The sequence below is a fragment of the Oxyura jamaicensis genome, chromosome 2 (genome assembly GCF_011077185.1).
Source record: "Oxyura jamaicensis isolate SHBP4307 breed ruddy duck chromosome 2, BPBGC_Ojam_1.0, whole genome shotgun sequence".
In the NCBI taxonomy this organism is placed as follows: Eukaryota; Metazoa; Chordata; class Aves; order Anseriformes; family Anatidae; genus Oxyura; species Oxyura jamaicensis.
Window position 1 is genome coordinate 134,012,297 of NC_048894.1, and position 25,771 is coordinate 134,038,067.

Sequence of the window (25,771 nt, forward strand, 5' to 3'; positions counted from 1 at the left end):
CCCACAGAGCTGTAGCTGTTCAGGCTGATGGCCCTCTCTCCACACCGGTGTCTCCAGGACTCCCACTTCACCACTGCATGGCTGCACGTGTGGTACACCAGCAAGTACCACCACCACCGAGCCATCACTCTTGGCCTAGCACCTTGTGCTTTCTGAGACAAAAAGAGAATTTATTTTCATTCATAACTTTCACTCCTCCCCAGGGGCCGCACAGAGCCTGGCTTACCCCAGAGCTGTGCCTACATGTGTTACAGACATGCAGGATCAAGCCAGCGAGTCCAAGGACTCAGAGCAGACAATAAGCAGACCTTTGCGTCTACGACTTGGAAGTTGAATGATTGGCAAACAACCTCTCCTCATGAAAAATTATGTTACAGCAACACAATAGTAATGTGAGCCAAAAGTATGTCTATTCCTGATTTGTAGACCAGGTTTTAGTTATACTATAATCCTCTCAGTATGCCTGCTTAGGATCCCGCAATCACACGAGTCATGAACACTACCCACAAATCCCGCAGCTCCTATGCTGAGCAAGTGACACACCAGATGAAGAGGGATGGAAAATATACATGTGGAATTGTTCTGGAAACTTAAAGCGCACATAACAGTAAACAAAGCAAATATGGTGCAAAACCTGTTGCTATTTTCACAGCATTCGTGAAGCAAAGCTACGTAGATGCGGAAAGATGCATGCTTCCTCACACCTCTCCTCTGATCCCAGCAAATTAAGCACAGCAGCACAAACAGCAGCAATGATAAATAAATGCTACGCAGAGGAGCGCCTTGTCTGCTGCTGCATCGTCGGGGTGTATATTGTGCATGCTCAGGTATAAGTTTGTGTACGGGAGAGACAGTTGAATAAAGAACATTAAAATCACTTTTCCTCATGCTTCACCTAGCGTGTGGGCTGCTGGATGGTACTGAGCACAGACAAACTCCCATGGTGTTGTCCTTCCTCCTCTCCTCCTTCTCCAGGCACTGTCCAAGTCAGCTTGAAAAGGCTGCTGCTGCCGTCCTCTGCCTCACTTGGGGACAGTCTTCAAGTAGCCAGTGCTAGTTTGGTCTGACAAGCAAAAACTTCCCTTTACTCCCTGTAGAAAAAGCAGTGCCACTGTTGGATACTGGAGCACTTGCAAGCACTACAGGCAAATTTTGGCTGGTGGCAGAGAGGTGGCTGGAAGCCAGCTGACAGAGACAAGCAATATCAGTCTTTATTCTGGGGGAACCCTCTGAAAGCAAAAAGCAACTGCTAATGGCACAGCAGCAAACAAAACACAAGCGATCCCTCACTTGTGAAGGAGAGAAAAAGAAGACTGAACTGAAGCGATCAACATGAACTTAAACCATGGCATAGGGCAAGCATGTGGTGTGCCGTATGGAAACTCAGAACAAAACAGAAAGCTTGGAACAAAATGAAATTAAAAATCTGCTTTTAGTTCAAATTACTCCACTAAAAACCTAATTGAAAATTGTGTTGAAGTTGACATGACTTTGTGACATGTTGTTCTTTGAAGACTGCATTTTCCATCCAAAAAAAGGTACTAAGAATGTTTCAATCTGGCTACCTTCTATTCAGTATGGCTAGGGAACAGTAAATCATGAGCTAAAAAATAACACCGCGCCATTAGTCAGCAAAAGATAGCTGTTCAGCCAGCAGACATCACAATATTTTCAAGAACCTGTACATGCTGAACACCTGGAGACAAAGAATAGCGATCATTCACACGTGGCTTTAGAACTGTAAAGGGACTTGATAAATTAAGTTTTTAAAGACAGGCCGCATGCAGCATCCCCTTGCCCACTGCTTCTAGATTATAACCTATCTGGGAAAGGCAATCCATCTCCAAGACACATGATCCTTCTGTCTCTCTTTTCCTACAGACAAGAATGACCTCCCAGAAGCTACACAGTCCCAGAGAGTGACAGCGTTTGGTAAGCTGGAGGGTCTTCTACTAAGCTGCCTCATACTAATGCATCCCTGCAAAGGTATCTGAGCTGTCAAATCTAGGATTATTTGAAGAGTAGATTTTAAGAGAAAAATGAAATTCTTCTTTTATGATTTTGAATAAGTATCTCAATTAAATCAGGTCATGAAGAAAAAGATTAAAAGGAATTAAAATTAAGAGACTGGAGAATCTCTCCTACCAGGAAAGGCTGAGAGAGCTGGGACTGTTCAGCCTAAAGAAGAGAAGGCTCAGGGGGATCTCATTAGTATATATAAATACCTGAAGGAAGGGTGCAATGAGGACAGAACCAGGCTCTTTTCAATGCTATGCAGTGACACAGGACAAGAGGCAATGGGCACAAACTGGAACAAAAGAAGTTGCATTTAAATATAAGACAAAACCTCTTGACATTAAGAGTAGTCAAACTCAGGAACAGGTAGCTCAGACTGTGGAGTCCCCATTCCTGGAGATACTCAAAAGCCACCTGGACATGGTGATAGGCAATCTGCTCTGGGTGGCCCTGCTTGAGAAGGGGGTTAAACCAGGTGACCACCAGAGGCCTCTGCCAACCTCGACCATTCTGTGATTCTGTGACAAACAGATGAGTTATCATCACTTGTATAGAAAAAATAAATAAATAATGTAGTTTTTTTTTAAAGGAAAGTCTTCCATACTCATTATGGTAAGAAAATATGTTTATTGGACCAGGTTTGCATTTATTGCACTGGTGGGAGGATAAGGAGAACAGAGGGATAGCTCCACTAAGTTCAGTTACCAGGCCTGAAGCTAGCCTAAACTGCCTATATGTAAAACTCAAACACACTTGCAACGTTAAAGTATAAAACCCTACCCATAAATTTTCAGCTCCCCCCTGTTACATTCATTAAGTTCAGTGGTGAGAACAGAGAGCTAATTTCCATTGGCAAACTCTGCGGTTGTATTAGTGAACAACCAGAGTGGGAGCTGAAAAAACTATAATCAGAGCAAAAGGCAATGGATAGTCTATTTCAGTTCTTGCTCTCTGTCCTCTGAGGAATAATACAATCACAGAAACTGGAGACAGAAAAACACCTCGTAGGTTATATAGTTTATTTGCCTGCCAGTGTGAGATTCTTCCCTACAATAATTTTTAACACTTGCCTTTGCCAAGCTAAGAGCAATGCGTCACTTCTAAGGAAAATGAGCTTACTATGAGACCCCTCAGACACCGCACTTTGCAGTACCCAATAGATCACGGTGCTGCATCATGTAACAGGGAAGGTGCCAAATTGTTCAGACAACATGCTGTACAAGCCTAGCCCGAAATAGGAGAGCCAGCTACATAACAGCATCCCTCTGAGTGCTGGGCCCCAGTGTACATTCTCTTGTCTCCTTGCTACAACACAGCGTGCTCTCCCTGCTCAAGTCACCGCGGATCAGTCCTGGCACACAGGTGTGAGACGTGCAACCACGGTGCCGAGTGGTGTTAGCGTGCAAGAAATAGCTAAAGCTTTGAAGTGTGAGGTCATTTTCCAAGTCCCATACTCAGTGGCAGCTTTACCTCCTCACTGGTCCTCCAGTGGTCCAGCCTGGTCCCAGGGGGATCCTGCTGAAGGCAGAGCCTGGGCAGAAGAATTTCCTGCTGAAAGGAAAGAAACTTCACGTACCAGAGTCCTGCCCTGCTGAGAAGCCCTTCAAGATCCCTAGTCTCTTCTACCATGCAGAGGACTTCAAAAAACACAGCTCCAATAGTCACTTGAAGGTGTTCAGAAAAGGAGGAAAAGCACCCTGAAAGAGGTAGCTGGAAAAGCACTGACCACAACAAATAACATGCAGAGATGATGTCAGAAAGCTAATGCAATAAGTCTCTCTGAACACCCAGTTCCATGGGAAACACTGCCCTGAAGATGAGCTGAGGGATTCCCACTTCCTACCTAACCCACTCTGGTGAAATATTTGTGGTCTCACCTTCTCCTAGGTAATAGTTTCCTTTCAGGGTTTTCTAAATTGCCCAAAAGCAGAGAGCCCATCTGAACATTTTCAGTGTATTTGTTTCCCTTTTGTAAGTGTACTTGGAGATTTTCAACCATGTTTCTATCTCAGAGAATTAACCAAAGAAGTCTGTCATACTAACTGCCCTGGATTAGGAAACATAGAGCATTCTGTATCTAGTTACAAAAAAAAATAAATTAAAATAGTCCCTCCCTTACTTTCAACTTTAAGTGCAGAAAAGCCCATTAAAACAATTATATTAAAATATTAAGGTAGCACTAAAAAAATTAAAGCACACTAAAATTACAATTTTTCACATAACCTTAGCTCTTTCACCATGAGAATGTGCATTATAAACAGCCTTTTCTTCCCAGACACTTGCTGTTTTTCCGCATATTTAAACACCGATGTGGGTGCTTAGCAACTGCGAAACAAAATCGTTTACTTAAATAACTAAGTATAGATTAAATTACTTCACTTTATAGATGTATTTTAAAAATACTGTATCTGTTTTATAATAATATTTTACACCTAGAGAGACAGACTCCTCATATATGGATTCCAAAAATTAGTCACTTACCTTCGCGTATCACCTATGAAATAGGGATTTGTGTCTGCTCTGTATCTGTATGAGTGTATGTGTCTGTGCATTAATATTGGCATAGAGGTTACCTACATTTACAATGGGTAGCAACAACAACAACAAAAAAGAACTTACTAAAATGTTAAAAGTATTTGAGTAATGTGAAAATAAATGTAGTTATACCATGTAAAGGTCTGTATCATTCAGCATATCAAAAATTGTTATAAGCATAAACACTTATTTCTTTTAGAAACGTCCATATTTCAAGCTGGAGACAAACAGGAAAATAATGAAAGTTCCAACAGTTCAGAAACATCATGTAGCCACCTAACTGCAGCCTTTCACTACCATTCCTAAACACAGAAGGTGGATTTTTTAAGTTACACAAAACAGAGTCTGTATAAAAGGTTTTGCTGAATGAATTAGTCAACAGCATGCAACATATGTTTTCTTGGAGCGTCCATTATTTTGGATCACTTATTTTAAGCAACACAAAGCTTTTGAGGGAAAATAATACATTTTGTTAAACCAACTAGCGTACCTGCAAAAAAAAAGAGATTTTTTTTTTTTAAGCACACAAAGTTTTCTTCAGATCTCTTACCTATTTGTTTCCTGTATTGGTCAACAGGAGTCCTTGCTGTAGAGGCATCTTTTCTACCCATTGTTTTCAATTTGAAAATCACTGTCAGTACCAAAAAAAAAAAAAAAGAAAAAAAAAAGACATTATTCCTAAATAACTTACTAAGGAAATAAATGATTTCTGACACCAACAGAAACTGTAACAAACGGTATTTACTATATTACACACATACATTGCAGATGGAAGCCTACCCAGAGACACCGAGACACTGAAGTTAATCATCACCATTCTAAAAACCATTAGATAAATTCTAAACATACCTTTTCCCCCACTGCATAGGTTATTAACATTACTAAATGCTTGTTACCTTGAGTTTAAAAATAAATAAATAAATAAACTGATTGTTCTATAATTTAGCTTTCAGTACCACCATTGAATTTCATTCCATGTACATATATAGATATATATATTTAGTAAATCACAGAGTGAATGTGAATGCAGTACTGTGAGCTTCTCCTGTGAGCTTTTTGGCCAGCAGGTCCAGGGAGGTGATCGTCCCCCTGTACTCGGCTCTGGTAAGGCCGCAACCTGAGTACTGCGTTCAGTTTTGGACCCCTTGCTACAAGAAGGACATGGAGGTGCTCGAGCGAGTCCAGAGAAGGGCAACGAAGCTGGTGAGGGGCCTGGAGAACAAGTCTTACGAGGAGCGGCTGAGGAAGCTGGGACTGTTTAGTCTGGAGAAGAGGAGGCTCAGGGGCGACCTTATCGCACTCTACAGGTACCTGAAAGGAGGCTGTAGCGAGGTGGGGGTTGGTCTATTCTCCCACGTGCCTGGTGACAGGACGAGGGGGAATGGGCTTAAGTTGCGCCAGGGGAGGTTTAGGTTGGATATTAGGAAGAACTTCTTTACTGAAAGGGTTATTAGTCACTGGAATAGGCTGCCCAGGGAAGTGGTTGAGTCACCATCCCTGGAGGTCTTGAAAAGACGTTTAGATGTAGAGCTTAGGGATATGGTTTAGTGGAGGACTTGTTAGTGTTAGGTCAGAGGTTGGACTCGGTGATCTTGGAGGTCTCTTCCAACCTAGACTATTCTGTGATTCTGTGATTCTTATTAGTGGTAAACACATCTATGCAATGGGCAGGAGTCTGAGGCAGGACTAGGCAGGGTGTGTGCACCCACAGGTGTACCTAGTCAAAAAAACTAACGGTTTTCTCCCCAGGCCACCTTGAGCAGAAGATAAGAACAGATACCTAAAATACAGCAACCTCTCACTCTCCTACCTTCCTGCCATGGTCTTTAGAGATCCACGAATGGAGAGAATGTGGAGATTGATGGTGAAAGCTGTGAACTCTTCTGTGAACAAACATCACCGAGAAGCAAACGAGCAACCCCCCCAGCACACCCAAGTAACGTGCAATGCCTTACAGGCCATCATTCATACCCTCACAGAGTTGCTACAAATGTCTCAAGAAATACCATAAGAATGTAGAAAAATGCCATTTTCGTCCTTTTTTCCATAGTCAAAAAATACCTGGCAAGTCATGTTCATTGCTCAGAACACTGGTTTTGAAACTTTTCAGCTGGGCTGAGGACATCTCTCATCACAGTGATTATAAATCCCACCATGTGAAGACATCCATCATCCTAGCGATGCCTTCCCAGCCCCGCGTTTGACCATCCGTATGCCACAAACGTCCTACCGTCAAGCCCTGCACACACCGGAGGACTGTCGTTCAACAGCCTTCAACAGCCATGGTATTACATTCTTAACTTCAAACAAGGTTCAAAGTAGACAATCCCAGCAGTGATTTGTGCATTTAAAACCATACAATCTCTTTTTCTGTATTTATCTCTTTTAAACGATTTATTAACATTTAATGTCAGGTGGCAAAACTGTCGTGACAGAGACTGAACCAGGCTCCTTTAATTCAAAGGGTGGGATACGGGATGTGAAATAAACTTTGGTGCTCAAAAATCAGCAACTTTTTCTAAAGGAATGCTGGAGCAATAACAAGATATAAAAGAATACTGCTATTTTTTAATCTGAACTGAAAACTCACTTATAGTGTTCTAATGTTTCCACACATCACTGTGGCTTAATTCAGAGAATATTCTCATTTTATCTAAAATGCATAGGCAGGAAGCTGTAATCCATTGGGGTTTCCCCCCCTGTATTATGCTTCCCAGATATTCTCTTGCCTGATACTCTCACACAGCATTCACATTGTAATAACAAGACTGGAAAATAAAGGTAACACTCCAACTTCCAGCCAGTTGAGGAGATAACAGATATTTTTTGTGCTTCAGAACTAGTTCTTGGCTTGTTTTATGCCACTGCAAGAAACTGTTTTGACTTGCCTTTTGCAATTTCAATAGCCTACAAATGTTTTGTAACAAAATGTCAGCTGTGAAAGATGTTTGCAGTCTTAGCAGTGCCAACAAAACACAAGAAGAGAAGCTAGACAAAAAATTATTTCCCGTTATTTGGGAACACGGCTGGCCTACTTTAGCAGAGCCTCTGCCCGCGTGGCTCGGCACCACGGACCCCGGCATCTAGAACCTGAAAAGGCTGCGGCTCTCCTTTGTTCTTCAAAGCCACGCAGCCATCATCCTGCATTTCCACCGCTTTGATGGTTAGATAGCAAACTCCCGGGAAACCCACGGAGACATTAGCACATACAGCCGCAACGTCTAATAAGACAGCTATTTGCATAAAAGATCAGCCACAATTTAAAATGTGTTGTGATAGATGTGGAAGGGGAATAGCAGATCTATATTAGCATGTACGAAACCAAGCTTGTTTTCACAATGTAATTCCCCGGGGACCATGGCTCATCACCTTCTCTTGCGAAGAATCCTCCATTCCCCGAGGAAGTAACTTGCTACGAGCCCGAGTTAAACTGAAATATGGATTAATAAGAGATAGTATTTATTATGTATGAATCTCGCTGTAGGAATGGCTTCAAAGACAACTTTTCTGATCAGATTTCCATAAAGGAAAAGCCAGGATCCTTTATGACTCCTGAAACCATCTGAAAAGAGCTATTCCCCTACTAGCAGTGGTCATCCTGCAGTAATTGGTCATGTTAAATTTGCTGCAGGAAATTTGTCTTTTTCTGCCATCTTAGGCAGCCCCATCCCCTCCGACACCAGCGGGTGGAGGACCTGGCTTCTTCTCCATCTCTCTGCAGAAGAGGGACCACAAGGAGCAACTTGCGGCAGCCATCGGGTCCCTGGCATGTCAATGATTTTGCGACCAAGATGCAAAGGAGCTGCTCTTTTCACAGCCTACTAAACATACTGCAAGAGTGATTTCAGACCACTTGAAGTCAACGTGAGCTCTCAACTTCCGAGCTTCTTCAAAAGAGGATTTTAAGAAAATGAAGAAAGGTTGACTGGAATGATTATTTGTTTATTGCTATTTCACAGGCTCTACAAGGTCAAAGGGATTTCTTTGTTTTTGTGGTTTCCTTAATTGTTTTCTCACCGTCTTTCCCTTCCCACCTAGTAATTCACTTTTGAAGGCTTACACCCTCAGAAGAACAGATGATTTTTCTTTTCCTCCTGTTCTATTCATTAGCAGTGACTGGTAATAATTAATGCACACAATAAATTGCCTATTATCACCTCCAACCATCAATAGCATTTTGTGTTATAAAACAATTCTGAAAGTCCATTCAGGGGCTGACCACAAGCGTTTAAATCCCAACACACAATTCTTGACCAAAAAAAAAAAAAAAAAGAAAAAGAAAAAGAAAGGTAAAGCCATTATGTTAATGAAACAGAAATATGCTGTGATTGACTTCAAAAATAATAATAAAAAATAAGTGCAGGGACTATATAGCACAAAGACTGCACTTTATGCATTCATGGTGCAATACAAATGATTAATAATAGTAATAAAGCTTGGAGTGTCTATCAGAGAACACACAAAGACCTACATAGGTGCATATGTACAAACTACTTTAGCAGTGATATTTGACAGTCTCCTATGTCTGAATTCTTCAACAATAAGCTGCCTCAATATTAGCAGAGGACACCTTAAAACAATAAAAATAATCTACGGGATGACTATTTTTGTTGCTGAAATACAGCTAGTCAGTTTAAAGAAACACTAGCAAAAAAAAAAAAAAAAAAAGAACCACTGCAGAACAGAAAAGTACTGTGACAAGTTGTAATTGAAAATGCAGGTGAATGCACAATGAGTATCTGCATATATTATGAAACACCTTATCTTTAATTACAAATGGATAGCAAACTTAAAATTCCTTTTTGTTGTCTTTTTGTTGGATGCAATGCAGGTTAATAATTTCATCTCATAACCCAAACCGTTTTTGAATATGATTCAAAGCCTACTGCCAGTGAAAGGACTGTTTTTCATCAGTCACTTCCATAGTCCACAGTTTAATAAATAACAGATATTATGGCTCTTACAAGATACAAGAGATAAAAAATAGCCTTTTAGCCTCCTCAGGTAAAATCCAAGGAAGGCACTGGATTCTCTGTGATCATCAAAGAATAGGTAGCACTGCATTTAAAGTGAGAACAAATATATATTTTGGACATTATCGCTGTTATTTTAATTGGCTTTTTTGTGTACTATCTAATTACAGTAACTGTATTCTGTGTATAGCAATGGAAGGAATTTAATGCAAGCAACCAGCAGCCAAAACTGCAGGAATAACGCAGCTGAATAATTTATTCACACTTTGGTCAGGAATAAGAATTTAAAAAGCTTTACTAGTACTTAAAAAGTATTCACTGGCTGACCTAAACATGTCTTATTCATAAGTCTTACAGCAGTCTTCACTGTTCCTCTGGAAACTTTCTCTCAAAGGATGAGCGTGCTTTTTCAAAGGAAAAAATACTTGCCCATAGTGCTTCTCGCAGAATCTAGCTCTGCTTTCCTTGGGGACTTTTTATTTCCTTTTTTTTTTTTTTTAAATAAAAGGAATGTAATATATTTTTAATTTAATTTGATCTTGGAAGTAGTGGAGATCACTTTAAATTCAATTAAATTTGGAAAAATTATACAAAAAAAAGCCTGAAATGTATAAAGTCAGGTGAAAAAAACGTTGCTCAAATAACCCAAGGTTACATCCATCTAGGAATTAACAACTTTTATTCTGCCATGTTCCAGGCTGTTTGGTAGCTCCATGTAAGCAGTAGGAACAGAACTCCCATTGCTACTTCCAGGAAAACTTCTTTGTGCGTCGGGGAAAGGTGCTGCTCTGCTCTTAGTTACACAACACCTACAAAACCCATGAAATTAGCTCCAAATTTATGTTCAAAGGCAGTAATAATATTCCATATGAACACTTAGTGTATTATCTGGGCCATTTCAAAATCCTGAGCATTCATCATAACCCATTATGAAAAATAAATTCCAACAACAACCCAGATTAGTTCCACCTAATTTCAGGAATGTGACAAACTAAGTTCTGCAGAAAGGCCACTTCAGCTGCCTCTGCAGTGAAAGAAGAGATGCAATGGTAAGGAAACCAAACCTAAATTGCCTCTAGCAGTTCTGCTTCTGGGAGACTATGCTCCTAGATTGCAAAAATTAAGATTTTTTGAAAGACTTCACAATCATGTAAATTTGTGTTTTGTGTTTTTGTTTGTTTGATTGATTGATTTAAAAGCAAAAAGAGACTTTTAAAACTGTTAGAAGTTCCTTCTATGCCCAGTAAAGTTTGTCACAGCTTCTACTGGAAGAAAAAAAATGTACTTGGCTAAAACTCACTTATAGGAACATTACTTGGACAGAAGATATCTGTACAGTAATTGGTTTTATACTACTGCTTATAAAAAGCATGGCATTTTGCAGATGTGTGTTCCTATTTCAGGGATTAAATGCACCTTACATTTACTTTTCATTATTAGGATTTTTTATTTGTCTCCAGAAACAAATTCCCTATGGATTTCAGAGCTGAACAGAGCTATACCATCTGTGAAACATATATATGTTTTAATTTGAAGACAGACCTTCGTCCAACCAGATTTAAAATTGCAAACTTTCAAAGCTGAAAGTTTTTTTTTTGTAAGAATATATGACGGCATTGGTGCGTCAAGAAAATACCCTTGAAGTTCATGAAGGAGAAAATCATCCATGTGGTTCACTTTTGCCTTGCCAGACAGTTCAACATGTAGTATTTCCCAGAGGAAAGAGCTAAAGGGGAAATCACTGCTAAAGGGAAAATTATACAATAAATGACACCATATGCGGAATTTCAGAACTAACGTTCTTCAAAATACCATAATCTGTTTAAACATTTTAGGGGGTTATGGTAGAACTCAGAGGTAAATGGGTGGAAAGAGGCTCAGGCGGGCACCTAGCCCACCCCACGCTCTCTGCCACCCGAGTTAAAACTTCATCAAGTCCAGAGCAACCATGGGAAGCAATTACTTGTTCTGCCTCAGCACGTGAGGCAGCCGCAGAGAAGGTTTTGTGGCTCAGTTAAATACAGGCAGCTTTATTCCCCCTTTGATCGCCAGCACGCACACCTTCAGCACTCATTTCCTTTGATGAAGTAGGGAATAATTTAAATAACAGGTATAAAGCAAGGGGTCAGAGACCTTAAATTTAAAAATCAGCTAAGTCTGTCTAAGCACTTCACTTTTAATATGTTATGAAGTTACAACTCTTGCATTTTGTAGAGCACCACGTGGCTTCACTGAGCTCCTATCCCTAGACCTCAGAAACTCTGCTTTGCCCTGCTGGACGGTACTGTACGGGCACAGCAACTTCTTCCTTCCCTTCTTTGAATTAGAAAATAATCCCTCTATTCTTTGTTGCATTGGTTTTGGGAAGTGACAAAAACCTGATTTTTTCCAGATGTTACTGCTTTCCTGGATTTGCTACAAGCCATAGCTTGCTGGGTGCTTTAATTATACGCACTTTCTAATTCCTCATTTGAAGATCTTAAGCTTATGCTCATCTTTGATGGAAATGAAATTCCTATTTCCTCCCTAAATTAGAAGAAATATTTAGGGAGTAATTATACTCCCCTTCAGCATGTTCACCTTAAACTGGAGGTCACAACCACCCAGAGGACTGAATGTCTGATTTTTGACATTTTCAATGTTGCAAAACGAGACACAACCTTCAGTGAGAATAAAATAGTAACTTTTTGAAGTTATTCACAATAAATAAATCCATATTAATATATTCTTTTGTTTCCATTGTGCCTTTTTTTTTTTTTTTGCTTGTGTAATACCATTAGAAATACATAATTTCTGAGTGAATTATTTTAAAATTAGAACTATTTGAAGAAATATATCAAAATAAGACATTTTGAAACTGCTGGAGTTCTTCCTTGCCTCTCATCCCATATTTCAAAAATTGCTTTTTAAAGTACATTAGGCTAAGTTTCAGCCTATTTTTTCGCATTATTTCTATTACTGATATCCCATCTACTTTGACTTCATTTTCATTGAACTTTGTCTATCGTTCACGGTGAAATACAGCTCTCAGCAAATAGTCCATCCCCTCCTGCCAATCAGCCTAATAAGTAGAAACCAGAAGAAGAAGAAGAGAGAATAGCCACAAATCTGCCACACAGGCAAAAAGCTGGGAGGCAGACAAGCGTGTCCCTCTGGTCCATATTTCACTGCAGTGTAATACAATGTCCCATCACACATGACTTCAAGCCATAATAATTGCTAAAACCGGCCACCACGCGTTTAGTCTAACGATTGCCACACTTCTTACCTTGAGCAAGCACGCAACTGTTGAAAGCAGGCTACAAATGGCAGCAGCAAATAACACTTCAGCACACGTAGATCTAATTGTAACACTTCAGCAAAACTGAATTATTAGCTCCATCGCAAAACTCAGTATTCGAAAGGACTTAATGTTCAGAATAAATGTTTTTGTTTTGGTTTGGTTTTCCTCTGAAACTACTGAAGCTCAATAAGTATTAAATCATTCATCTGTGAATGAAGAAAAATAGTTTTATGCCCCTTTTGTTGTCTCCCATGATATTTTAGGGATTCAGGAAAGCAACTAAGCTTAATATATATTAATGTATATTAATATATATTCTAGTCACTATGTAATAGAACCAGTAAGTGTAAAGAGTTTGAGTTTGGTGGGTTTGGCATCTACATTTTCTTCTATTTTTCAGTAACTGATTAAAGACAGAATAACCTGTTAATTTTCCCCATGAAGACCAGAAGATGAAGCTGCCACGCATTTCCTTAGCCTAAATGCACCACATCATTTTTGCATTTTTTCTTTAAAATTGTCTGAGGTGAAAACCAGTAGAAAATCAGAATCTACAGGATTTAGCACTAACATAGCAAATGTAAAGTTCAGCCCTACAGCACTTAATAATGAGCTTAATAGTCCGGCTTAGTGAACAGACCCATAGATGTTAGCAGCAGCATTTTCAAAACCAAGTCCTACTCGACTGGCTTTGAAGGATTAGGCCATAATTGGGTGCAGAGTTTAATACAGCTTAAATAACATCGGTTCAGTAGGTTCCAAAGTAGTTTGAAACAATAGCCCAAGCACACTCTCTGCAGATTACATCTAAATTGCTCAAGATTTGGCTCTCCTGAAACCTACCTAGACAGCCCATTAAACACAATGATTTTTAAGACAAAGAACAAAGTAATAGTGTACACGATACCATCTCCTGAAGAGGTTTATATTCTATTTGGGCAAAAAAGTGAGCATAAAATCATTGATATCTATCAAAATATGAATCTTGAAGAAAAAAAAATGAATTAAAGGAGTGTATCAACAGCAGGATAAAACCTTCGTATGTGGAAACAGTCAAATGAAAAAAATGAACTCTGATAGACATCAGAAAATGTGTTAAACTCTTTAGTTGCCTTGTTTCAAGGCAAAGAGGACAAGCGTGGAGTGCAGCTGGAAAGAAAAGGCAGCAAAAAGAAAAAACAGCAGACAGAAGAAAAATGGCAATTGGAATAATGGCAGGTTATGCGAACTTTTGAAGGTGCTTGGTGCAATCACTCAGACACATCTACCTGGGTCCTTCCTACAGCCTTCCTTGTAAGACCATGGGATGGGAGGAGACTGTGTCCCTATCTATTGCCAGTATTCCCCAAATCTCAAAGTGTGGGGGTGTGTCACAAGGAAGCAGAAATTTTGCTGCAAATTTCACTGTCCAGGAGAACGCCAAAGGAGAGGATGGCACCAACGGAGATGAACACACAGAAAAAATGCAGTCATTTGGATGTCTGAAGTCACACAAAATTGTATTTATTGTGGAAATATTAGTAGAAAGTTAGTACAAAATTAGGGGGAGGGGGATACACTGCCTGAAACAGAGCCTGGTAGATCACGTCTGACCAACAAAAGCCACGGGAGCATACAGTAAAGCAAGTCCTGACTGGCTTTGGTAAGAATCATAGAACGAATATAGAAGAACAAACATCCAACACCAATAGCAGAAGAAACTTCAGGTCTGTTTTCCTCCTGGTATCAACTAAGCTTTACAGCCATCCTGGTTGTTTCCATACTTTTTTTTAATTTTCTTATAAGGTAAGTTGATGAAAACCTATACTAATATAGTCTAAAACAGTACAAGCATCTTTCCAGCTCTTTGCTCCTCCCAGCACTGACAGTGCTCAGGTCAGGATGCTCAAAAGCATACAAGTTTGGTCAGAGAGCTGTTGCCCTGAGCTTTTTCTTCCAAATACCATTCCCTCCCCTTGATGATCTCCTCGAGGTACAGCACAGATTCTATAGAGTCCTTCTATGGTCAGGATACAGAATTGAACAGAGCCTATACAATATACATTACTTGTGTGCAGTAAATGACAGAATGCAAGTACTTTGGATTCTCCACTCTGCATATATGGCTATGTTTTAGTGCTGTACCCACATTTAGATCATAATTTCCATGGGTATATATAAACACACGTGAAGATAAACAGGCTCACTTCTCATGTAGAACTGGAAGAATTCATCCAGAAGCTTCACTTCGTAAATCACTTCAGATGTATTTTACTGAAGCCATAAAGGATATTAGCAAGTGCACTGGGACCTTTTGTTTTAAATTACTATGATCTGTTACTTTAACAGAAGTTACTAATATTATTTAACCCCACTGGTGTACTTAAAATGAAAATAGTTTGAAGATTTTTTAAATAGGTTTTGTCTCCATAATAATCATTTTTCCAGAATACCCTCTTCCTACTTAGCCTGTAAGTCCATTGCTTTATATACCCAGAAAGATTCTGAAAGAACCCAGACTTACAAATTATCCTATCTTTCAGAATGAAAAGTTAAAAAGCAATCTAAGAATGCTCCGTTAACCTTTTTAATCCAAGCTACAGAAAGATACATTCACAAATCAAATGGTATATATCAGAAAAATCCAAAGAAAGAAACATCCATTTTTGCTTTGACCATTTTATGAACACAGATTTAAAAAAATCCCAAATTATCAGCTGCTGAAATTCTTTGTGGTTCCTCTAAAATCATACTTAGATTTACTCATGCCTAAGTCTAAGGTTGAAAAAACACATTACAGAAAGCTTTCTACGATGCACTCAAATATCAAAAAAGAAACAATGCTTTCCGAATCGTGTGGAATGGAAAGAAATGACAAAAGCACAGGCGTGCCACTCAGGCTTGCCTAGGACACCCAATGCTATGTACATAGGAGGGACAGGTATCTATCATCTTGCTGAAGCCCAGCATGAGTGAGGTAAGGTAGATGTGCGGTCAGAAACATCACGGCAAGCTTAAACCCACTTTCAAGCACACTGCCAAATGCAGGCACCACTACCAAAGCACCACTACCATTAGCAGCAGTAAGCCTGTGTTTTCACCATGTTTGCTATTTCTTTTCCAGATACACTTTTCTGAGAAACTGCAGTTAGAAACAACATTCCAGGACTGGTCTTACCACAGGGATCTAAACCGCCTCCCCCCCTCCAGCCCACCCTATCCTAGGCCGCACCAGCCCCTTTTGCCACTGCCCTGCACCAGAGCCACCTTTGGCTGCAGAGGCTTCCTTACAGACCCTAAGTTGCTCAAGGCCCCAGCTTTTCACCCAGATAAGATCGCTCATTCTGCATATGCATCCAGCACTCCTACTTCCTAAATACATTTGCAGGCGGATCGCATTCTAACAAAGAGACTGGGGCTGTGGTGATCCCAGCCATGCTATCACGAAGAAGCCAGGCCTCTTCGTCAGTCCAGCAGTCGCCAAACCAGCACAGTTTGTCACACTATTCCTTTTACGTTTACTCCCAGACAACTGGCTAAAACAATGAAAAGCATCACACCCGAAACTAACTCTGCTGAGAGCCCCCACAAGCTCTCATCCACTGACAGTGGCCTCCAGCCATTGCTTCTGAGTGCTGGCAGCTACCCAGCTCTTTATCCATTTTATTGTTACTGTACAGTCCTAATTTTTAAATTAATTTTAATCTACTAACAATAAATCAAGGACCTAATCAAATTTAAATGTTAGCTATACGAATAGGGTACTTTCAGTCTGACAGCCAAGACACAAAAACAAAACAAATAATCCATTGCTTCAGGTTAACTGTTTCCTTTTGGCAGGGACATAAGTAATACAAAAATGGTCTTGCAGGAAAGTGATGTAATCTTAATTGCAGGCAGCTTAATCAGCTCCACACACAATGAGTTCAACACTAAAAGTGCCTACTGGACAATTTCTGTGGCATACTCACTGTGTGACCGAAGGATTTATGCTCTCTAAGAAGAGCTTTTGGGCAAAACCGGGAGGTGAGAGTTGAAGAAGAGGTGATGATATGGTAAAGCCGAGCACTGAAATGTCCCCCACACTGATTTGGTAGAGCAACAGGTGGAAAACACGGGTTGTCTGAAAAACAACATTAAAAACACATTCACCTGAAACTACAGGGCCATCTCCGAGGGTTTAAGATGCTGCTGCCCCCAGCAATGTGCTGGGGGTGACCTGCCTGTAAAAAAAGGCAGTGAAGTGGGTTGTATTCTGCTCTGGGAGCCCCGTTCACAGCCCATGCAACAGGTCAAGACACTGAAAAATAGATTTAAGTTAAGGTGAGGGAAGCGACATGCAGCTAGCGCTGACTCTTCCCTACGGGCTGCAACCAGAGCCAGAGACATGGGGAGAAGGCGACCAGCTGGCAGCATCCTCAGCCACCACATCGAAGGCTTCCAGAGCACATCTGTCAGAGCCAGTCATGAAAAAAATCGAGTGCAAGAGTTTGTAGAATTGAGAACTTTATATGCGCAGATTACAATGAAAACACAATAGCCAAAAGCACAAAAACCTACAAAGGCTGATTGATAATGTAAATGTGAGCAGGAATTACCATGGGTAAAGTTAACCTTTTCTTCATTTACATCACACAGCACAGCCAGAAAGAAAACAATCAAAACTTTGAAATCTACTACACTTCCACCCCAATCTGTTTCCCCACTACAAAAAACAGTTCATAACATAAAAGGTTATTCTGTTTCATTATTTATTTTTTTTTTCAGTGGAAACACATGAGGATAAATGTAGCTTTCTGGCTAGAGGCAACCAGCTACAGGCCATGTAACCTGATCTTTTATTTTGTTGTCTGACTTTAGAATGGAAATAACAGCGTTAGTAGCTGACAACAAACTGGTCCTGTGCACAAACTGGTGCGCTTCAGCATGCCCTCTGGATTTTAACTTCCCAATACTATTCTCAACATTAACCTAATGCTAACCTTTGCTCTTTTCCTCTCTCATACTTGCCCTTTCTGGCATAAGTGCCTTCTCCACTGTAAGCTTCTGCTGTCAGAACAGTCCTTCCCCGTTTATTCACTTCACCAGCTCAACAGCTATTTCTGGATTTTTTATTTTACCATTCCTCTCCTGACTGCATCTCCTGACCCTCCTTACACGTGCTCTTGCGCTCACATTCGCTAATTCATCACACTGTGTCTTTCCAATTCTGTCTTGTTTTTTGGTGGTAAACATATTGGATGAAGGATGATGCCAAGAACAATCAAAACACATGAATAAACAATATTTTCTTGGTATATGAATTATCATATTAACATTGAAAAAAGTCCTGGGACACAATAAACTATTGTATAAGCTCCATTGTATCATTGTAATATCTGGTTAGAGGGGCAAAATCAAACTTTAAAACATTACAGCTGTTTTTTAGCCTTGCTGTAAAAATAAATAAATAAATAAATAAAATAGTAGAAAACATTGAAAACAAAGGAATTAGCACCGTCCATGTCAAGAATTTCTGGAGTGTTTACTTAATGCATTGAATTATAGGGGTAACTACACAGAGCCTGTGATACAAAAGTGCTTGGGGTGCCATGACATTTTCCCATGACCTTCAAATGTAAGTCTAGTAAGAAGTAAAAATGTATTGGGAATCATAGGTGTTGCAGACAATTTCGGGATATTAAAGCTGCATTAACGCAAGTCCTCCTTGGAAAAACACATGCAAGTGCTTTTTCTTCTTCTGTGGCAGTACCAATGGCTGTCTACTTCTGTTGTTCCACAAAACAGAATTCCTCTATAAATGGCAAACACTGCATTTTTTCTGGAGCCATCCTTCTTTTTAATCTTCTTTCCAGAGGGGAAAAAATCTTACCTGATTATTCTGAGTGTCAAAAAATACTTCAAGACTGATTATTAAAGAGTTGTAACATAAATTGTGTTTCTTCATCTCTTCTACCAACAACATCATGATGTTTATGTTGTGCATAATATTGCAATGATGTATGAGATCATCAGCTTGCTAACTAAAAACAGTTTCACTGTGCCTGTGATTGATAAACTATGGAAGTATTAAAACATTAAAAATGTTAATCTTTGTAATAATCTCCTGAAAAGTTTTTATATTAATTTAAACCATCGATCACTTTAATATTTAATCATTGCAGACTTCATTTGAAATGAGGATAGCCATTGCACTGAAAAGCACTTCATCTTTCATTTTAAAAAATGATCAGCTTGTATGTATGCCGCTATGCTCTTTACATTTTTTCCTCAAGAAAAAGTAAACCTGTAAGCAAATAAAAAAATCTATGAAAACAGAACAGGAAACTATAAAGCAGACTCAGAAATGTGTACTTTTGCCGTTCTGCTTCCCAGGAATAACTGTATTAAAACTGTAGAATTGGAAGAGGATCAGAGGATTGAAGATGTCTACGTTCCGTTCTTTTTATGTATTTCATAACAAACATAACAATTTACTTAAGAACAATAAGTACTTAACGGAGTGCCTTGGCTCTCCAAGGTGATGTTAACCCATTTTAGTGTTTTTAACTTGTAACTCCATTTTGTAACATTAACCTACATTAGGGATATGGAAAGACTTTCCAAAGTATTCAAACCTCTCCTCTTCTATAATTCACAGCTTGTCTTGCCTAATGAAAATTCAGATTAATATGGAAATATCCCAAAGGAAAACAAAACCAAGAACTTCCTAGTTACAAGAAAAATCTCAAGGAAGCTCTATAATTAACCAGAATTTTAAGTAATCTTTACTATATTCACCTGGTTTCTTCTGAAAGATTAAAAAAATTATTTAAGAAACAAAAATTAATTCATGGTATCAAGGAACAAATTACACAGACAAATCCAGGGCAAATGTCTTCATTGCACTACAAAACAAACTAAAAAACACAAGTCATCATGTTTTCTGGATAGTCCCTATGAAAACTGTTTGTTTCCTTGAGGTATTGCCATAAAGTGCACCGAGCTTCGGTTCTCCTTTCAGACTCAGCTGAAAGATATAGCTGAAATATCGGAACAAAGTAAATCCTGGATATACACTGGGCAGTATAGCAGGTTAATATACTAGCTTACATGACCAGGTCTTCATTCACTGTTTGTGATCAATAGTGGGTTAGAGAATCTTCCCATACCTGCTATAAAACTCACACAAATTGGCTTCCTTTTCTTAAAAAAGCTTCAGTGTAATGGCAAGAGCTATGAAGAACTCAGGGAACAGGTAGAAGTGCATATGGAATCTTCCAACGTCTATAAACCTAGGTTTAAATACCTAGGTATTTAAATACCTAGGTATTTAAAGCCCCCATATGTGTTGAAATAAATTATTTTTTTCTATAGAAAAAATATTACAAATTTTTAGACTAAGAAATCACTGTAAAATATCACTGCAAATTCTTCTTTATTAAATTAATAAACAGAATAACAGAAACCTTGATGTTGGAACAGAGTTTTTGAGGTCAACTAGTCAATGCCCCTACTAAAACAGATTGAGTTAGCAGATAATGAATACAGAGTTATAAAATAAATTATAAAAAGGATTTATATGTTGAAGTAAGACACAGAAAACAGAAAAAAAAAGTGAACAACTGTCAACTCTTTGCACTGATGTGATTAATTGATTTCAAAGTCAACCCTTCATTGTTTTCTTTATGCTCAGAGTACTGACCTGAAGTACGCTTACATCTTCTGGGTTTCCATAAAGACACAAAACAAGTCCTAGAGGGATAAGTTCTACTAATTCACAATCAAAGATAATCATGCCAACAAAAGCACCTGCCAAGTTTTTCCTTTGTGAACAGACAAGCTATTTTCTGAACAACCAAGTTTGTCCCTAGCCCATTTTGTACCAAGAGGTGAAGTGACTCAGCAAAGCAAAACATGCCAAATAGCAATACTTAAGGAATAATTCAAATTTTGCCGTAACTGTAGATCTGCCTTCCTTTTACAGTTTCCCACTATGGAAGTCACTTATCAGTAACTAAGGCTGAAAGAACCAGCCTTTATTAATAGGTATCCTTGCATCCTGATCAGTAAATAGCTCTCTATTTTAGGAGTGAGCCAGATCCCTAACAGCAAAGAACTTGAGCCCCTTAGGATGTCATTGAACTAGCGTCTGTGAATGTGTGCCATACCTACAGCCCAGTTACACCATAAGCACTCTTGGGGTTTTCTGGCACTATATCATCATAACTACGTAGGCTGTTGAAACATGCAGCAATTTTAGAGCCATATGAAAATGCTGGTAAAAAACCCTACTGACTTTGCATTTAGAAATGTTGGGTTCCTGTATTTCTGTCCAAGATCTTCTGAACCAATGCACACCACAGAAAACACAAGAGAGCCCAGCGTCTCAAGAGGTAAACACCCACAAGGTAAATACTGCAAGCTCAACAAATCCGGGTTGTATCTCATTTAGTGCCCGTGGAGAGGCAGCCGATGCAGCCTGCTAACCACGTACAGCTTCATCTACCACGGCGCCAGCTCACGGCCTGTAAGGGACCAGCCTGAACTCACGGTGGCTATTTGTCCCGCTCCCAGCCACCTGGAAACCCCACAGGCAGGTTTTCACATGGGACAGGGTTTTACATGTAGACAGGGTTATACATGGGGACAGGGTTTTACATGCAGACCCAACCAAGCTGCCTCAGTGGGTGCCACAGGGAACGTGGTGCTCTTGAGGGAGCATCACGCAGCCAGTGGTGGCCTCTCACAGACCCATCACAGGCCTCTTGTGAGCCCCACCACCCTCAGCAGCCCCTTGGCCGAGCCAGTGCACACCTCACACCCCTCCCTCATTGCACAGCCCCCCAGAAGGGGATGCGTTTCCCAAAAAAGCAGCCTTGGCCGGCAACCCAGCCTGGCGCCGGCTGCCTGTGGGCACAGGGGAAGCAAGGGGGCTGCCAAGGCGCGCCTCAGGGCAGCAGGAGGTGGCACGGCTCCCCTCAGAAGGAGGTGGGGAGAGGGAGGCTCTTTCTGCCCACACCCAAAATGGCCGCGGCGGCCACAGCCGCTGCCCCTCCCCCGCCCCCCTCAGCCCACGTCCCGTGGGCGGCACCCGGGCGCCGCGCTGGCCAATCGCGGAGGCGAGCGCTTCCTCCCGGCCAATGGCGGGGGGGGGCCCGCGGCGGGCAGCGGGGCCGGCCGAAAGCGCTGCCGGCGCGGGCGCGCCCTGCCCGCAGGCCAATGGCGCCCCCGGCGCCCCGAGGCGGGGGGCGGGGGAGAGGGGGGGAGCGATTGCCATGGCAACCGCGGGCCTAGCGGCGGCGGCGGCCGAGCGTAGCCCCGCGGCCCGCCGCCCACCCCGGGACGCGGCGCGGTACCTGGGGCCGAGCGGCGGAGCTCCGCCTCCTGCCTGCTGCCTGCTCCCTCCTCCGGCGGCGGGGCGGCGTCCTGTGCCGCCGGGCCTCGCCGCCGCCCCCCGCCCCGGCGCCCCCGCCGCTCCGCCTCCCGCTCCAGCCCGCCCGCAGCGCCGGGCAGCGGCCTACGTGGGGCCGGGGGAGGGTCGGGCCCAGCGCTCGGCACCTGCAGGCCGCCCTGTAAAGGGTGCTGGGAGGTCGGCCGGGCAGTGTGACCTGCTCTGACATCCCCTGTTCAGTCCTGCTACCCACCTGTGATTCTGCCAAGCAGGCGGAATCCGAAGCATGTTGGCCACACGCATCACAGTCCCGCCCGCCCCAATAGGGACGTACATTTAAGACCCTAAAAGCACACATATGGCAAGTTGCATTCCCTGCCAGGTAACCTTTCACCACCCCGAGACGATGCCCCTGGCAACACATAATTCATTTACTTGGGTGTGAGCAATCAGCCCGTGCCTTCGAGCGGCTCGCTGATTAGTATGGCAAGTATGCCTCGCTTCCTGCAAAATGGCACTTGATTTTCGAGGGTAACACTCCCCTGGAAGTAAAGATACACAAAACGAAATATTTGCATTTGTTTACCTCTGCAATTTAGGAAGTGAAAGCCCTACCCAGATGAACTTTTCCCGTCTCTCTAGATGACATGAATACAGAGTGGAGAACCAGCCTGAAGAAAAGTTGATTCATCAGAGTTTCTGTCTGGCACGCGTACCAAACCGCAGGATTTTCTCCAGTCAGTTCTGTAGCAAGCTTAATGGATGGCTGAAACAAAACAGCTTTCTTAGAAATACAGCCAACCCTGACTTCAGCTGATGAGACACAAGGCGTTTTTGTACCTTTTCTGCCAAGAATCCTCATGCTAACACTATGTAGCTCTTGGAACAGGGCAGCTCACTGGCCACGTTGTGTTTTCTTCTTAGGGTACCTGCCCCATGTGGGACAGAGTGTGTTGCACCCGCTGTGGGCACAATCTCTGATCTTTCTAACTTCTGTGTTCAGAATTTGCAATGATACTGTATTTCTTTATGCTCTTAGCAAGAACCACATACATGTAAAATATTTAAATATTTTGATTCCATGATTGTTTTAATATGATTCAGTTAAACCCAATTAATGATTATACTCACAAATATTTGAATATAGTAGCGTGTACAAAACGGCGATCATACTCAAACGACTGTTACACATGGTTTTTGACTAGGTAATCACAACCAAAAAGTAAATAAACATGAAGGAATGCCGGAATCAGCATAACTAGTTATGTGGTTTTGTATTATCTGAACAACTGCTGAGGAGTTTGTCCTTGTGAGACCTCATAGCAAAATGCATTCAGTGCTAGTTCAGTTTCACATAATTTCACCTGTATATGGTTTTCATTTCACTATGAAGTTATTCTCCTAAACAATACACCTGTGTATGACCAGCAGCCTTGATACAGAATCCTTAAAGAGGCATAAGGGATTACAACTTCATGAAAAGGATCTCAACAACCACAGAAAAACTTTCGCCATTTTTAATTTCACTGTCCTGAATATGTTTCTGAATATATGTAATCTGTCTCTTACAGGCATAAAAACACAAGAAATAGAATTACTGAATATGTAGCTACAACTGAAATGCATATCAGTCAGGGAGGAATAAGTGGTACCTTTTATTGATGTTACCACACCCATCAATTTGTTGCCATATCCCTTCAGCAAATGACTTTAAAAATCCAAACCTCTTTCTTAAAGTTACATGCTTTTATTTTATCTCACGGATTTTCAAAGAAAATGTATGGGCTGTTGTTTTCAGTGACTGTCTTTTCCTTCAGGTTACTCTGACAATTTAACAAAAATCTGTTCCTTTTTGTTCTCTTTCTATGCAGTAGTTTTCAACTTTATGACTTGTGAAAAAATTTTGAATAGAAGCTGAATTAAGTTAAATTAAGTTGTTAGCATAGGCTTGCTTTTCCTTTTTATCTTTTGTAGAGCTCCTAGAAGCACTCCATGAGCTTCCAGGGCTCAGTAGATCAAAGGCTGAAAAACAGTGCTCAACATCGTTGTTCCAAGCTGACAGCACAAAGTAGACTAGCACACAGAATATGAACTCCCCAAAATGCAAGAACTTTGTCTACTGTCTGACCTGTTATCTCCTCATGTCTAGTCACCAGGTCAAGCTCAAAGATGTAAAAGCATGCTATTAATTCTTTTTGGTCCATTCATTTTGTGATCATTATCAATAAAAGTTATGTCCCATCTCTCATTCGGGACTTTGGCCATTTTGCCAACAAAACAATTTAATTGGTGCTAATATTCAGGCTAATGTTAAATCCTTCAGGTAATACCTTTCTCCAGAACTCGTAAAAGGTACAGTATTGCCCATCCAACCACATACCTAAAACTCTTTTTATGCTCCTGTCACTTCACAACAATGTCATTTTGGGCAGCTTTGACAGATACAGTCTTGCTCTGCTCATATCCAAGCAGAATTGCTGCTGAAAGAAATAATCCCCTTATCTCATTCCTTTGTCCATGTCACTCCACCCCTTGCATCTCTCCAGTGTTCCCATCTGTACGTGGTCTCTGTAAGCACTTTGCCTTCATTCTGAAGGCCTTTATTGTCATCCTGTCTTGTTCCTCACTTAGCTTTAATATCTTGCTTCTCACAACTGACTAACCCAGGAGACTGGATTCCACTGCGCTTTTATTCATTTTGTTTATCAAATCCTGTTGTGCTTCCTCCCGTGTAACAACAGTACTCTCACAGCCATCAAAAACCACAACTACGGCAGAAAATATACTGCAGCTTGATGCTGTTGGTGTGCTGAGCTGCTCCTATCACACTAACTGGTACTGCCTAATTAATTATCCCATATTTACCATTTCTGTCTGCTTGTTCGTGTCTTGTCTTATATTTCAGTTGCAATCTCTTTAGCACAGGTACCTTCCTTGTGCTCTTTGCTTAGTTAGTATTTAGCACCATGGTTCCTAAAATTATACATTCCTAAAACCTCTGCAACATAGCCCATAGCAGAGCAAGCCCCGAAAACTGTCCTTATCCCTGCTCCTCAGGTGAAGGGACTGCGGAGTCCATCCTCTCTCGTTCCAGCCTTCCAGCTGGAAATCTCAACGCAGTGTCAGTCATGATAGATGGTGCATTTTGTGACACAGACAGCCTGCCATTAGGACAAACTCATTTCACTGAAGAGCCATCTGATGGTAATGACTTTCAGTCACAGATTGACCTAGGCCGGCTTGAATCAGTGTGCTGGAGGTGAAAGGCTCCATATTCCATTACCAATCCTCTGAGCCATCAAGTCTACTCCATCCCTCCCCTGCTTAATCTGTATTGATATACTTGGTAGCATTTTCCTAACTGCTATCATCCATACAGATGTCTGCCGTCATTTTGTTGATCCAGTCAATCAATACTACATTAAATGTTACCTTCAGTTTACCCTTAATTGTCTAAAGTAGATGTGGTATTTTCATTATTTATACAGCCATGCCATTAAATTATGCATTCCAGATTAAAAGAATAAAAGACTTGTTTACATTATTATTATTGCTCTGGCATCAAGTTTTGGATTTCTGTGTAAAGAAATTAATCTCCTATCGGAGGGGGAA

General features: G+C 40.9%; 1 protein-coding gene across 2 annotated transcripts in view; it reads right to left on the bottom strand.

Annotated features, from left to right (window-relative positions):
- The window catches only part of TRIQK (triple QxxK/R motif containing), a 62,587-nt gene extending 40,152 nt beyond the window's left edge, over window positions 1-22,435 (bottom strand). The window contains exons 1-2 of one of the 2 annotated variants that reach the window (XM_035317833.1): window positions 22,413-22,435; window positions 5,102-5,182 (exon numbers count right to left, since the gene is read on the bottom strand). In XM_035317833.1, coding sequence (XP_035173724.1) covers window positions 5,102-5,162 — 61 coding nt within the window. In that variant the 5' untranslated portion in view covers window positions 5,163-5,182; window positions 22,413-22,435. Of the gene's footprint in view, window positions 1-5,101; window positions 5,183-22,124; window positions 22,277-22,412 lie in introns of those variants that run through there. The other variant, XM_035317832.1, reaches the window with a different exon arrangement.
- Between the last annotated feature and the right edge of the window lie 3,336 nt (window positions 22,436-25,771).